The sequence below is a fragment of the Stegodyphus dumicola genome, chromosome X2 (genome assembly GCF_044657685.1).
Source record: "Stegodyphus dumicola isolate Sdum_Otavi_A_Nest chromosome X2, ASM4465768v1".
Taxonomy (NCBI): domain Eukaryota; kingdom Metazoa; phylum Arthropoda; class Arachnida; order Araneae; family Eresidae; genus Stegodyphus; species Stegodyphus dumicola.
In genome coordinates, this window is record NC_140781.1 from 189,644,732 (window position 1) to 189,661,308 (window position 16,577).

Here is a 16,577-nt window from a genome sequence, read left to right on the forward strand (position 1 = left end):
TAGTTTAGTTAGATTTTTAGTTAATATTTTTTATATTCTTACGTTCAGACCACAAGTGGTTGGTCTCTGTATTCCGAAGTTCCGGAAATCATTGTAAAGAGAGAAAAATAAAGGGTTTCGTATACCCTTCCTGTGTGTATTGTCTACTTCCCAAATTTATTGAACATAGCTTTAGTAAGCTCCCTGTTCCTAGTCAGGACAGTTAATGTTCCCAAAGCAAGTAAGGAGGAACACAGAACCTGATATAGTTATCTTAGAAGCAGTATAAAAATTCTCTCAGTTCACATGCAGATAAAGAAATGATTAGAAATAAACGTTCATTAAATAAAAAACCTGCAAATAAAAATTGAAAAAACCCACGGAACTTTATGTTAAAAGAGTAGCACATTTTATCTATTATTTTAAAATTGAGTAAGTATTATTAAATTTTTTAATGGTTCAGTCTAAAATGCATAAAGCAGTAACATTGTCTCTTCCAAATTATAGCTATCTTTCACACACAGCTCATTTCAAACGCTGGTTCAAAATCGCTAATTTTCAAGCTGTGAATTGCATCTGCGCGCTCAGTGTCATCATGACTACGTCATCACTTCTCACTTTCTGCTTCAGGGGGAAAAGCTCTATGAGCTAGCCCTTTTCTTCTAAGTCCTGGCCCAGCCGTTACGTGATCGTCTGTCTGCAGCAGCCGTCTCCAACATTCTCCCCCTCTTTGAGTCGACTTCAAGTTGGCTCAAAGACATACAGTGCCTGGTCGAAGAGATCCAACCTCTGAGCCACCTTGATCACACGTCCAAATCTTTAGCACCTTGCAGGATGTTACTAGAGTCATTTGAAGAGTCATTAGAATCTGAATGCTCATCACTATAAATAGAAGAAATATGATTAGTAAAAGAGTTATCGTTTATGGGATCAGTGGGTGTGTCCGTTAACTGCACTTCCAATGGAAAGACTCGCTGAATGGGACGAAGCAGCGTACCAGCTTGAGTCTTTAGTTCTACAGTTTTCACCTTGCCATCTTTCCCAGGAATTAGTCGAATGACCTTAGCTAAAGGCCAATGCATTGGGACAATTTCACCCAACCGTAGCTCTGACGATGGATCCTTCTTATTTTGGACCAGATGGCCTAAATATTCTTTCCTAAATCTATGCCTTAAATCATTAAGCAGTTTTTGGCGATGTCTAGCCTTCTTTCGAAAACCTTTCGAATCGCAGAAATCAACATCGGGAACACCTAAGCTACGATTCTCGATGAGAAACATGGCTGGGGAAAGTGGAATTAAATCATCCGGATTTTTCGACACATAGGTAAGAGGTCTAGAGTTAATTATTAACTCGCAGTCGCACAATGCTGTGTACAACTCCTAGGTTGTAAGAACCGCGTTACAGAGCGTCCTTCTCAACAGTTCCTTTACTACACGAACTAACCTCTCCCACCAGCCGCTTGAAAGCATATCTGCCGAGTTTAAATCACCTGGAACATGGCGCCAACACTGAGAAGGAATCAGACTGTTTATTTCTTTTACTCTATTCGCAACGAACACTGACCAATCACCACGGTTTTTAATCCACCAAAGTGCTACCATAGAATCACTCCATGCAATAATTTTCAAATCAGGCAAATCTAAGGCGGCGTATACTGAGTGTACCAGTCTCGCGCCAATGCAAGAGGCCATCAATTCTAACCGGGGTATTGTCAGAGATTTTAACGGCGCTATCCTGGATTTGGCTCTGATCAATCGAATTTTGACTCCCATGGGTGTTACATTTCTAATGTAGACACACGCACCATAGGAGCTCTTACATGCATCAACGGATAGATGCAGCTCTGAATTCTCATTTATCTCTGCATATCGTGGAATACTAATTTTCTCAAGATATTTTATTTCATCTTGTCACTTCTGAAAAGTTTTCTGAATGTTGTCTGGCAAAAGCCATTTTATATTTATATTTATTTATATTTTAGTTTTACATTCCAAGCCTCCTGTAATAGTAACTTAGGTAACAAGGTAGTTAGACTCAAAAAACTCTGCGGATCAAATATTTTATGTACCATAGCCAAAATATTACGCCAAAATATTACCATAGCCAAATTATTACGCCAAAATATCTCATTATCGATTGAATAATTAAGATTACATTTTAATGTATCGTTATCCAAATTCCATCAGATTCCAAGAAGAGAAGTTATACCTGAACTACGGGAAATACAATGACCTGGAACATTACTTTCCCAACCCCGTTTCCCAACCAGACGCGCGCAAATCTGAATCTCTCCAACTCTGCAAGTAGATTTCGCGGTTTAAATACCGCTCCTTCTCATTAAGTATTCAGAGTGATTCCAAAACTACGTTCTGGCCGGAAGTAGTAAGTTGAAGTTAAGAATTTGACAGGAAAGGAACTTAAAATTCAACTGTTAATAAAATTAACATAATCCTTACAAGGTTACCACTGAAATATCTTTTGTTATTAATATCTTAGTGCATGAGCAATCAACGTACAGGAGCCGTAAATGATCCAAACTTGAAAAGTTTCATATTTAAGCAAAAAGAAGAAAACACTATATAAATCTCATTTAAAAGTTGGGCTCTTAAGGTGCTCAGTATACATCCTAGCCGCAAAAGATGAACAAAATTAAAATAAAAACTAGAAATAGGTAGGGGGAGCAACTTTCAATGCTTTGTTTAGAGCAAGGATTCCCAAACTTCTCTCGTATTGACCCCTTTCAGCCGGATTGTTTTCTTTGTGGGGTTTTATTTTATTTTTCTATAACAGTTAATTTTATTTTGGAAACAGCCTTTCCTTTAAACTCTCATTTTCCAAACCTATAGACAAGGTTTTCTGTAGTAAATTATTAGATTGCTTAAAGCCTGCTTCCACAAAGTAAGAAATGTGAATAATGTTATTCGAATAACAACTTTTACTTTGGTATAATTTTCTCGGATGACATTTAAATTTATATTCTTTAAAAAAAAGTACTATTGATTTTTGAAATATGTTAAATAATTTTTGCTTAACTTCTTCCCTCATATTTATGTTGCATGATTTCTTCCTTATCACATGATAAAACTTAATATGGATATATAATTGATGACCAGTTTGTCGATATTAATAATTATTTTTGTAATCAATAGGATCTTCAATGTGCCGTCAATTATCCGTGCATATTCGCCTGTCGACAACTTCATCATCATTTTTCTTTTTTAAATTTCATCGACTTCCAAGAGGTCAATACCGACCCCGTTGGGAACCCCTGGTTTAAAGCGTGCGAGGTTCAGCTTACTATTTCAGAATTTGGAGTAACCATAACACTGAAGCTGAAAGCATTTTCACCCTTTGACTGAGAAATGATAGTTTTGAATCAAAAGGAAATTTTGATTTTCTTGCTAGTTTAAGCACTTGACAGCTATGGGCGCATATATGCGTCCAACTAAAAACATCGGTGTGGTCTATGGCTGCATATGTGCATCTGGCGATGTATAGCCAATAGCGCAAATGCGCGCTCGGCGAAGGCTTTGGCTGTTTACTACTGTCGCATGTGTATATTCGGAAATTATTTCTACCGCATATGTCCTACACTCGCAGAAACCTCATACATCGTTCGCTGCTTAGAAAAGAGGGGGACAAAAAAAAAAAAAAAAAAAAAAAAAAAAAAAAAAGCAAATAGGGAAAACGGTCTCCTTTATTTGGTCAGTCATTCCCCAGCGCATGCCGCTCGCACAAAGGGCTTCAACTTAGAGCAGTTGGCAGTCTAAGAGTTTAGCCAGAGCTAAAGCTATGGCAATAGTTTTACAATTAATAGGTATGTTTTTATAAATTTGAGGTTGAATTAAAAAATAAGTAATGAAAATTTTTCAGATACTTACAGAGAATTCGAAAATATCAAATATTCAGTTTAGCTGAAATTCAGGGGGATCCCAAGAAGATTATACGATTAAATATCACTTGCCTAGTCAGTTACAAAACCCTGGTTGCAATTTAAGAAATCATTTAAATAATGTTGACTTTCAGATTTCTTAGACATCTACGATTCTTATATCTTTTAATATTCTTACCTCTAAGATACGATAGTTTTTGTCACTGACACTTTTTAGTAAAAGGTTAGTGTAAAATTTAGCCTTCGGTGATATAAGCTACAATTACCAAGTTGTTCAATATCCTACTAATGATTTATAGACGGAGAAGTGACATAAATACGCAAAAGCGTTTAGAAGAAAATTGACAAAATTATGAAAATGTGAGAGAGGGGAATGCGAGAATTAATGATCGTTTGATCACTTTTTAATTGATTTATTCTAGATTATTTATAGTCACATGCATCCAAGTCGAATTTCACCAAATTCTGTCCTTCGGTCTTTCACAAATTAAACGAACCCTTTTTAAGATGATGACGTCCGCTTCCAGACGATCCGAATTTTGTCTGGATTTTATCTGCAAGAGGTGGTGAAAATAATTATTAGTAATTTAAATAATCGATTTTCATAATGGATTTACCCTATTCAAAGCTGTCGGAGTTTGTTGAAGAAAATTACTGAAAGAGAAGTACAGTATATCGATTTATTAATGCCATTACTTTAACTAAATTACGAATTAATTGAAAAGATTAGGCAGCGAATAATGTAAAGGAAAACCGAAATTTAGGGAAAAAATTATTTTTATTTTCTAATTTACTGTAAATGAATAACATTTTGAAATACGGAAAGTAAATCTCAAGCGTCAAAAAAGCCTTGAAAACGTCATAAATTTTGTTTATTAATTTAAAAATCATCTGCTACATTTAAAACAACCAGGAAGTCTGCCTGTTTAATTTTCCCCTTTTAACCCTTTGCGGCACAGTGTGTCCGGTATGGACACATCTAAAAATTTCCTTCTGTACGCACAGAAAAATTGAATGAAAAAGGATTTATAGGTTACCCTGAACCTTCTTTATTTATAGTAGATGGCAGCTCAATACAAACCAGTCCATATATTTTAGCCATGTTTAGTTTTTTAAGACCCTCATTTTTCAAAAAAAATCTTCCAGATTTTTTTTAGGGTATAAAAGGAATTGTTTGAAAAGAAAGTTCTATGTTATTTTTTGGCTGTATGCTAATCTCCTTATTCTATATTAGTTTTAAATTTTTATCTTGAAATCTTGCCTAAAATCAAACAGCGAACCCTAGGTGTGCCCAGACTGGGCTCACCGATAATCTAGGACAACTGAGAGTGTGTATTCTTTGTTTCTCCGCATTTCATCGGTCAGTTCATTGACAACAATGCTCGTTTCAGCACTCTTTTCGAAGCTCTATTCAATCAGTGTGCCACTTTGGGCACACCCACAGAATTAAAACGATAAGTGCTATCTTCACAAAATGTTACTTGTGTTCTCCTCTAGGCCTAATTAGACTGCCTACTTTTTTTTTAAAATCAAAACTCCGACTTTAAAAGGTAGCGTGCCGGAAAGTGTTAAATTCCCATAAACACTTCATTTCCTAGACTATTTTGAAGTTTGTAAGTAAATCAGTCAACTGTATTACTTTTCTGCGAACTCCTCTTGTGATATACCAGCAGCAGCATCATAAGTAATTTTTGAACATGTTTTTAAATTTTAAGCTTTTACTTTTTATTTAAGAGACATTATGATTTAGGGCATATAATGATGCACCCATGACTGGTCGATTGTTATGACGCAATGTGGCAAATAATCACATTTCTGTTAATGCCGATCCAACAGTCATCGATAAATCTCAACTCTTGTCAATTTTTTTAAATCAAAATTCAATTGCTTCATACCATCGATAGGAACTATCTTGAAAGATGAGGTTATAACTCCGAAGAACGTTTTCATATACTGGTAGCTATGCTCGACATTGCCTACGGATTCATTTTTAATGATACTTCCCTTACGGAATTCTATGGGATCCGTTGGCTATTGATACGAAATACCACATTTCATACCGATTTTTTAATTAGAGCAGATTAGCAACAGTGTGTTCATCATTCGAGGTAATGGTATGTAAACAAAAACCTGCAGTCTTATAAATAATTTATAAGACCTTGATTTCAGTTTTATGTTACCTATTATTTCCTATTTTGTTGTCACAAATAGTTTTTACTTTTTTGCCACATGACATGAAAATGATTTGATGGAATTATTAAGATCATGCTCGATGATGAACGTCACGGAGGAATTAAAAAAAAATCAAATACTAACGAGTTACAGTACCTGCTACGGTATTTCCTTAAATACGCATGGCAGTTGACGACGAGCTTTAGCAAATTTCGAGCCTATTTTCCCACAAATTTCAAGACACTGGCGATTCTACACTGGCGTTAATTGATCAGACACTGTCTTCAAATCCTAGCGCGAGAAAACAATTGCTATTTGCTATTTTGACTACTACTTCTCAGACGTATGTTACTCACTTTAGAGTAGTTACTAAACTGGTGTGCAAAACTTAAGCAGCAATGTAAAAATTTAGCAGATAGCCATGAAATTGAAGAAAAGGAGGTCTGGAGATCAGTACAATGAATACGTAAGTCAGTAGAAACATCACGCGTATGCAAATATCAGGAACGAAACGTCAGAGGCGATGTGAGCGTACACAAAACGCGTGATGTCGGCGCGCGCAGCTCAACAGTAGAAGAAAAGGAAGGACGGAGACGCAATTCAACATATTCGCTGCAAGTGCCAGTGAGTCAGTTCGTGAAATTTGGCTAGAAGAAATCACCTGGGCGACTTCACACGTGGAAGAATGATCGGAAAGCTGGAGGAGGGGCGTACTGTCACCAGTATAGCTGCAGAGTTCGGAATCAACAAAAGTGTCTTTTCGCGCGCTTGGAAAGCGTTCCAAACCACAGGTACAGCTGTTAGAAAGGTTGCTGGTGGCCGCCCGAGGACGACAACTGCAGAGGATGACCGATATATCATCCTGCAGGCGAAAAGAGGCCGACAGCAGTCAGCAAGCGCCATTGCTCAGCAACTCTGTACAGCAACGGGGCGACAAGTGTCGCGGTTTACTTCACAAACCCTTCACAAAGGGGACCTATTCGCCCGCCGTCCTGAACGCTGCCTCCCGTTGAAAGTTGGCCACCGTTTACATGGTGCAGAGAGCACAAAAACTGGACAACTGATCAATGGAGTCGTGTCCTCTTTACTGATGAGAGTCGGTTCAGTACCAGAAGCGATTCTCAACACGTTTTGATTTGGAGAGAGGTCGGGACCCGGTTTTATCTCAGTAACATCAAGGAAAGACACCGTAACGGTGGTCCCGGAGTTCTTGTCTGGTGAGGCATTATGCTGAACGGGCGAACTGAGCTCCACGTTTTCGACAGAGGGTCTGTAACCGGGGATCGCTATTGTGAGGAGGTACTCCTTCCCCATGTGCGTCTGTTCCGAGGTGCCATTGGCCCAGATTTTATTTTTATGGATGACAATGCACGGCCACATCGGACTCTTGCTGTTGAGTAGCTACTGGAAAGTGAAGATATCACTCGAATGGATTGGCTAGCGTACTCCCCAGATTTAAATCCCATCGAACATGTGTGGGATGCTTTGGGGAGACGCACTGCAACACGCTTACATCCTCCGGAGAACACCAAACACCTCAAACAGATGCTGATTGAGAAATGGCACTCCTACCTCAAGAAATGTTGCACTAGCTGGTTCTGAGTATGGGGAGACGGTGCGAAGCAACCATTGCAGTGAAGGGAGGGCATATCCCATATTAAGGAACATCTGCTTGCTGTTCTTCCTCTTGGATAGACAACCATGAGTCACGATACTATGCGTTCAATAAAGCTTGTTTTTGTTTGATTCCATACCGCATGCATTGTATTACTTTTTCAGCTCCGATGCTTTCGTCATCCTTTACGTACACAATACTCTCCTTCATTTCTGCATTTCATGTCTCTCAGTTGATTTCTCGTGGAGTTATGGCAAAAAACCCTGCTGTTGCTTAAGATTTGCACACCAGTGTAAATGCAGCAAATTTTCTAACACAAGTTATCGAGAAGGAATTCCAGGCATTAACTGGTTATCCCTCGCATATGTCTGAACCTGTTTAAATTTGTTATTGTACTTGCATCTGTACTAATAAATTTATTTAGAGAGATTTTCTTCTCTTTCACTTTCAAAATATACTAATATTATTTCCACTCATTTTTTATCACTAAAGGAAAATCCAGCTGATTTCTGCGCATTAAAGCTGGCGTCATTACCTTTCTTGTTCATATGTATAGACGCATCTGTATTGTCAAATCGGTGTATCCAGTTTAAGAGATAAATTACATTGCTAGTTAATATAGCGCATGTAATCCAATTTTGCTTCATATAAAAGGATTAATTTCTTGATACATTTTACAAACGATTCATTGTTTGTTATATTCGTTTCTAGTTTGCATAGGAAAAGATCCTTGTCATTCTTCGTACAACAACAAGCAGCATTCTCAGTAGCAAACGATTTAAAATAACGGAATTCTTGAGGAAGCAAATTGTAAAGTTTATGTTGCAAAGACCAGTTTTACTTTGCTTCCCCCCCTGATTTCAGTTTCCTGCCGAAATGTGAATTTGTAATGATGTAGATGCTAATCTAAACGTGTTTCAGAAGCAGTATTTAAGCTGCGTTTCAAGAGTTCATAAAGAGTAGTAGTGGACTTAGTTCCGAGTTTAGGCTGCGTGTTTGAATTTAGCTCTCTAGCCGGTGTTAGACACCTTTCAGTTTATACTGATATTTTCTATTTTTAATTTGAAAATATAACGCTGATTTTTGTTGTTTGACTTCTGAATTAGTATCTAAAAAAGGGTTTGAGTTCCGAAAATTATTTCTTCCTTTCCAAATATTTTTTTCTGTAGCAGCAAATAGTTGAAATTTTTTTGTGCTTAAATTGTTGCTCCAATTTTTTGCAATGTCTAAAGGAAAAATGAAAGAGTAATTCTTAAGTGAATCGTATAGCAGTGAAGAAGAAAACTGCTGCGAAGCTTACAAAAATTTGAATAGTAGCGATGAGGAATAGTCAAGATTTTTCAGAAAGATAATTATAAATAGAATTGCATCTTCAAATTCTGATTCGAATACTGATAAATGCGGTGATAATAAGATACTACTGATCATATTTTACACGAATTGGTTGTTTAGTAAGAAAGAAAGTTGATAGCGGAGAAAGCCCAATTCAGTTTAGCCAAGGGAATGAATTTAGCTGCTGGCAACAACCATTTTCGTTTCTTTCTTTCAACAATCAGCAATATATATAATTGAAATACCTACTTTGCCTCATAAGTACTCAAAGAACTGCCACCCGAATACATATGAAGCGGTCTGATAAGATTTTTGCCGTCACTCGAAAGAAATCCTACATCTTTAGCGCCAAATTAAAGCACGGGTGATAAATTACACCACCCTGTAAAAGGATAAAATTAATGATACAGAAATGATTAACTACTGTTTTCTTACAAATACTACTGTTATAAGAATAATTTTGCCGTTGTTGTGAGAAGTGCAAAAGAAACCCTTGATTTATTTATTACGTAATATATTTTAGTTTTGAGAATAAACATTTTGATGGTTGCCTTAATACCGTCTTTTTCTGAAAATAAGACACTGTCTTACTACTTTTTTGGTCCAGAATACGCGCTAGGGCTTATTTTCGGGGGAGGGCAAAAATAAAAGCATATTTATATATTTTTATTTAATATTTATTTTACACAGAATACAGAAATTTAAATTTATTCAATTACAGTCATGTCATCTTCTTCTGGAACATCGTCTATCGATGCTTATTTATGTTCTCAGAAATGATTTTAGGTATTTGTTATGCTAGTGCTCACTTCAATTATTTTTTCTTCCGACTGCCAGCTGCCGAGCGGTAAATTCCCTGAACACTGGTAGTTCCGACACGGATTCGATTCCAGGTAAATGGACTGGCTAGATGGGCGTTTTCGTGGCTTTTCCCCCATGTGCTACCTCGATACGAGAAAGTTTTTCTTAGAAAGTCCTCCAAAGCATCCGTCCCCTTAGCCTAGATAGCCCTAGTGTGCTTTGCTGTTATCAACTGCACCGCTCTTTTTGCCAACTTATTTCAACACTTTGACGAATTTTTATGACCAACATTTAACTGACATTATTTTCCATAATTATTTTATTTCTGCTTCTGAATAACCAACAGAAAGTGTTACTGAATGAGAAGGACGTCTCAGAAGTTTAGTTTTTTATTTTTAAAGTTGGGGCAACTGATTAACCCAAGATCACCATAAACTCGTTAGAAACTAATTCATTAAAATTTGAGAAATAATGCTACGAAGGAAAAACAAAACTGAATATGTACTTTTGTATGAATATTTTAATGTTTACATTTACATTTTTTGTTCTTCATTTTTCCATTTTTTAGCATTATTTACAGTGTACCTTTAAAAATAGATGAAAGCCATCCAATCGGAATAGTGGTTATCGACGCTGACTGCCGTAGCGAAGGCTCGGGTTCGAATCCCGGAGAAGGTATGGATGTTTGTAAATGTATAGTATCCGTGCGGCATGGGGTGCACTCTAAATATGCGGCGAGCTGAAAGTCTTCTCGAGATTTTTTGGTAGGGAAAGAGGGGCGGGAGGCCTTCGCACCCATCCCCCAGGGTACTGTACATCAAAATTGGGGGCAGATCTAAGCGAAGTCGCACTGCCACCTGTATGTTGTTCAAGGCTCTTGCCAACAACAGCCCCAGTCTTGCATTCTTGCCACGAAGAATTTCGTGGGCTTGTTCTGATGTTACTGGCAGACAAGTGAGATAAGTCACAACAACAACAAAAGTAGAAGAATACGCTTAAGAAAGAAAATTTTGAAATCAAAGTTAATTCGAATTGGGTCTAAATCGCAACGAAGGCGTAAAAAAAGCTCCATTAATAATTACTAAACAAAGGAAATTTCACATTAAAAAAGTTCACTTAATGATGGCTGTTCTCATTTATTTAAAAGTTATTTTTAATGTAATGTTTCCATTGGCTATTATTATTGCTTACAAGTTTTATCCGATAATGTATTCAAGTTATTAGTATTTCTTGCGTCAGGGGTCGTAAATTACCTTTTTATTTGGTTAATGAAGAACATTTATTTTAAGTTTGTTTTTAAGGAAATTAATTTCTTTTAACATTTTTAAAATTTAAAAATATCAGCAACTTGTAATTAAAACGCAGAATAATTAAGTTTATTAAATTTACGTAGCAGGCTCACATTCTGGAGAAATTAAGAGTTAGTACCGTATTTACTCGCGTAATAGTCGCACCCCCGTTTTGAAGCAGAAAAAATTGTCAAAAGTGTGCAATATTGTGTCATGGATTTCCCCAGCATAATATTCACAATAAAAAATTTGCAAAAAAATGTGCGACTATTACGCGAGTAAATACAGTATAAATAAAAAGTTTGTCAAGGGAAATTAATTCTGAATGTTAAGTTGGGAATAAGAGACAAAATATAAATGCAAACAGCAGAAAAATATTCTATATAAAATTCTCGTATATAAATTCTCGTATGGGGGAATTGCACATAGCTTAAGACATAGTTTCAATCTACGCAAAAAAAAAAAAAAAAAAAAAAAAAAAAAAAAAAAAGGGGGCATGCTATTTAAAATAAAGACTAGTTTTGAGTAAAAAAACACATGCTAATCAGTAATGTATGCATAAAAATTTATTATATATCTTAAGTCATCACTCTGAGACATGAAAAAATTCAATTTAAAGTTTTTCGGTTGGTCATTAGAGTCGGAGATATTCAATTAATAATACGTAGTACTTTCAATCGTACAATGTATTCTTACTTGTATTATTTGTATTATTATTTTAAAGTATCTTACATTAACCTATGTGTAGTACATAAATATTAACTTTGCATTACATATACACAAATTAAAAGTTATGCATAACAGAAAGGTGCATTATTACAGAAATGCCACAACAAAGAACCTTCTCACCTAGGAGACCTCTGGCTTGGAAAAGAAATGTTTAACGTTTTTACTCCAGGTACTGTAGTTAGGGGGTTAACAACAGTTATCTGCGTTTGCAATCTCAGTAGCATAAAACTGGTATTTAAAATCATTTGTTACCGTTTTCATTAAATCTCATTTCAGAATATATAATAATATAGCAGGGGCCCTCGGCAGTAGCCGAGTGGTTAAGACCTCTGAAAACTGGTAGTTCAGTCTGGCTTCAAGCCCAGGCAAACGGGCTGGTTGCATGGTTCGTTTTCGTGGTTTTCTCCATGTGTAATGCGACTGCTTATCAGTTTCTGTTAGAAAGTCCTCCACCGAGGCCTCCCTTCCCTTAGGCACATAGTCCGTTTGTATTTTGTCATATCCTAATAACCAACCATTCAATAATTTAGCAGATTCGTCTTCAGGTAAGTGATGAGTCTTCTATGAAAACTAACTCTGACCAAATTATTGACAAAATTATTATATTATAATTGCGTAATACATAATAAATAGCAAACACCCGTATACTCATATTTTTTGTTTAAACATAATTATAACTCTATAAATATTGATATGAAAATGCGTATTTTTACTTAAATGCAGATATATAATTTGCATTTCCCAGTTAACGCAAATTGCTTGGATGCCTTACTGTTACTATGTTTATTATATGACTTTTGGAAGTGATATTTTTTAGATAAAACATTTTGTATTAGGAAATTATATTTAATTCTAGCATTTAAATTTATGTGCATTTATGAATTTGCAGTTACAAGACTATTCTGAGGAAATTTTTCTCTCCATCTTAAGTACTTTCAGGATAATAATCCTGAAAGCAGTTAAAGTAATATTTATTATTTAATCTAAAATATACCGATATTTATTACATGTTTGATATAAAATTTGTTTAATTTTTTTCCCATTAAATATAATAAAATCCCTTAAAATTACAAAAAGCTGAAATAAAAGCAAGCATTTTAAGACAAGCGAAAAATGCAAATAATATTTTATTTCTTTAGAACATGCGTAGATCTGTTGCGTAGTTTTATCAATGCAAAACAAATAATCTCAGAGAAGAGGAAATTACGAAGAATTATGTTGGAATTTTTAAAAAGGATTATGGCCTTATATTTGGTTAGTGTTCATCATTTGTTTATATTTTAAATTCATGCTTAAATATATTTACCCTAAATAGTAGTGTTCACATAAACTAAAATTAACGCAAAGAAATTAAGTTGCTTAATCAGTAATTTAGAATGATCTGTACCTATTTGCCTAGCAACTTTCTATCAGCAAAAATTTTAGCTGATGGATAGGGTGATGTTAAGGTACACATTCTCTGATTATTTGAATATTCTGTTTTAAATGTTATAAGTTGGTTCTATTTCCTTAGCGTATCGGTTGTAATACGTAGCACTGTTTCCTGCTAGAATGCTAAGAAATTAAAATATATGAGTATTATCAAGTGAAACTTAAAAAGTACTTTGCACACATGGCTTTATTTGTACGTAAAAGATCGATTACAATACAAAAAATCTGTAATATTTCGTACTGCATAAGTGCTGTTTATAGTAGACGTAGACATTTATGAAGTCAAAAATCTGGTTTGTTTACAATATCAAAATGTTTGTGTATTGAAGTACATTAACATTTGTTAAAATTTATGCATTTAGTGACTTCATTGCTACATACACCTTTCTGAGTTTATGGATAGAACGTATGAATCCAGCAACGTTTTAGAATCAAAAACAAAGCTGCTAACATTGTTGCATTTATATTAAATGAAAACCTAGCGAAGAAGGTTACTAAAAGTTAGGATTGCTTAGTAAGAATAGTTACTTCAGAAGTCAAACAACAAAAATCAACGTTATATTTAGAAAATTTTTCACAGGACTAGTTTCGATGGTTTTACCGAACCACCATCCTCAACTGCAAAAAAAAAAAAAAAAAAAAAAAAATAGTTATTTGGATTTATCCTTTTTTGTTAATACAGAGTGATATAGTATACAGCTATGAAAAATACTGACTTCTGTTAGATTTCGAATTTGCGAAATGTTTTCGACATTTTTGCGATTTGATTTAAAGTGCATATTTAAGGATATTGATAATTTTCAAATATTCGATTCGTACGAAAGAGTAAGAAGTAAATATGGGATTCATTAGTGTACAATACGCCTTTTGTATCAACAAATAACAAATATCAAATATATATATATATATTTATTCGTTGAGAACGTTTACTTAACGTTAAGTCTTTTTTTAAATAGAACGCACATAAGGGTACAAACTTATTTCAAAACAATCCTTAACCCATATTGGTTTAATCCTAGTATCCGGTGCACACGGAATTTGGCTACTTTTGGCGACTTTATGATAAGCAGCAAAAAATGGGACATATACGATGAGTAGCAAACCGGTCATTCAAAGAATATATATAGTTATACATAGTATATACTATGTACACACATAAGTATATAGTGTATAGTATATTGATGTTCTTTGGATCATTTTTGGTGTTGACGATAATTTTCAAAATCGCGCCAAGGCTGCATCGTATACTAGGATTTTACCCAAATATTTAATTTTTTGATAGGTATTACATTTTGAGAGATAGTTTGAAAAATGTCTAGAAGTTTTCGTAAAAACGGATATGCCGTCATTCAGACAAGGGTGTTAAGATGAGATAATGTAAAACCTTCACGTTAAAAAATTTGAAAATATATATACACAAAGAACATGCTTTGGTCTTTCAAATACAAGCTTTAATAAGGAATTAAAAAATGTTATGATGTGAATTAGTGTGCGGATATACTTAGCGAATCTTACTTTTTTCTTTTCAGAATATCTGGAATATGGTACAAGCCTTCAGCGTTGCTTCGTCCATATCTTTTAAAGCTTTAATTTTGGGTATTCTAGATGCTACAAGCTTCGTAATATCTTTTTGTACAGTGATAGCTTTATTGTATTCAGAGCTCATTAAAGATCTTTTGAAAACTATGTTATACGCAGCTATTACGATCAGCAACCGAATCACCTGGACGTTAAATATCCTGAGAATATCCTGTAAACAAGAGGAAGAGTTTGTTCAGGTAGAGCCGGTTAGTTGTGAAACATTTAAACATTTATATGAATCTAATTGCAGTGCTTCTAACTTACATGAAGACTGCGAAACCCCACAAAGCCCACCGGCTGTAATAAAAACAGCTTCAACACTAAATATATCGCAAGAAATTTGTAAACAAGAGAAAAAATTTGTTCAGCTGAAGCCAGCCAGTTATAAAACTTTTAATGATGGTTTATATGAATCTAATTGCAGTGCTACTAGTTTACATGAAAACTGCAAAATCCCACAAAGCTCTCCTGCTGTAATGAAAATGATTTCAACTGAAATAAATAACAGAATATGTCCATCATTTTCAGAGACACCACCAAGCCCATCTTGCGTAGTAGATATTAGGCGAAATGAAGTTTATTTTAGTACCAGTGGTTCAAACTTGTATAGCAGTGATGAAAATTTGCTATGTGAGGAAAAGTCTTCTTTCGATAAAAAATTGTATAGTTTAAGAAGAGCTGGAAGCAGCAAAATTAAAAAAAGTGTTAAAAGACTGAAAGAAATTAACTCTAGGTTAGAAAAAGTAGAGCAAGAAAGGAAGCAGATATTTTCAGAAAACTTGGATTACTTCAAAATATTTACACCTAAAAATTCAAGCAGTCCAGAGGAGAAAAGTTGCTGCTTTGGTTTTCTTTCCAAATTAAGGATCAAGCAGAGAAACCATACATTAAGTTCTGATCTTTATAAAACCTTTTAATGATGCCACGCTTTATGTTAATTTCTGCTTAATGCTTTATATTAGAGCTGCAAGAAAGTCATTTAATTAGGATAAGAGAGCAAGAAAGAATGAAGATATTTTCAGAAAACTCTGATTACTTCGAAATTAAAGCAGTCCAGAGCAGAAAATTGGCTGCTTTGGTTTTCATCCCAAATTAAGGATCAAGCAGAGAAACTATACATTAAGTTCAGATCTTTATAAAAACTTTTCAAATTATGTTATGCTTTATATTAGTTTCTGCTTAATGCTTTATATTAGAGCTGCAAGTCATTTAATTAGATTTTTAATTGTATTTATAATTTTTAATGTTCCCAATTTGCGGAAATACCTTCTATTAAACTTGGAGTGTTAACTACTCCCAATAATTCTGCTTTTAGTATTCGCTATTTTAGCAAAACATCGGCAAGTTTAGAAAAATTTTAATTATATGTATTAAAATGCCGTTTATAAAAAATTATAAAACAAATTATGTCTTCTACAATTTATTCTTGAATTTTTAAAACGGGCTAGATTGCAAGTTAATATTTAAAATAAAAATTAGTATTTTAACATAGCTGCATGTAAAAACGGCTTTTATGGTAACTTAGTATATGTTAAAATGGAAACTTTGACATACCATATTTACTGCTTTATCCCTGCCCACATTTTCATCTCTGCGAATGGGCAGATATATGAGCCTTTTCGCGATTTTACCCATGCATAACGTGAAAATGAGAAAGTTTCTCAAAGAAAGGCCTCTTCCCTTACCGTATCATTTTTTGGTCTTAATCTCCCTGCCCCAGTTCTTCAGCCTCAGCAGTGGCCGAATGGCTTAG

At 34.7% G+C, this 16,577-nt stretch overlaps 1 protein-coding gene across 1 annotated transcript; it reads left to right on the forward strand.

Moving 5' to 3' along the window:
* Positions 1-12,943: 12,943 nt before the first annotated feature.
* On the forward strand, positions 12,944-16,132 carry LOC118203245 (uncharacterized). The gene is made up of 2 exons (XM_035375515.2): positions 12,944-13,066; positions 14,773-16,132. Exons 1-2 carry the CDS (start codon positions 13,028-13,030, stop codon positions 15,739-15,741), a joined length of 1,008 nt encoding a protein of 335 aa, XP_035231406.1. The 5' UTR covers positions 12,944-13,027; the 3' UTR covers positions 15,742-16,132.
* The last annotated feature ends 445 nt before the right edge of the window (positions 16,133-16,577 follow it).

Excerpts from the sequence above, each read along its gene's own strand:
- LOC118203245 (XM_035375515.2), top strand. The coding sequence starts at position 13,028 with ATGTTGGAATTTTTAAAAAGGATTATGGCCTTATATTTG. Across the intron at positions 13,067-14,772 it reads GGATTATGGCCTTATATTTG|AATATCTGGAATATGGTACA; the intron begins GTTAGTGTTCAT and ends TTTTCTTTTCAG.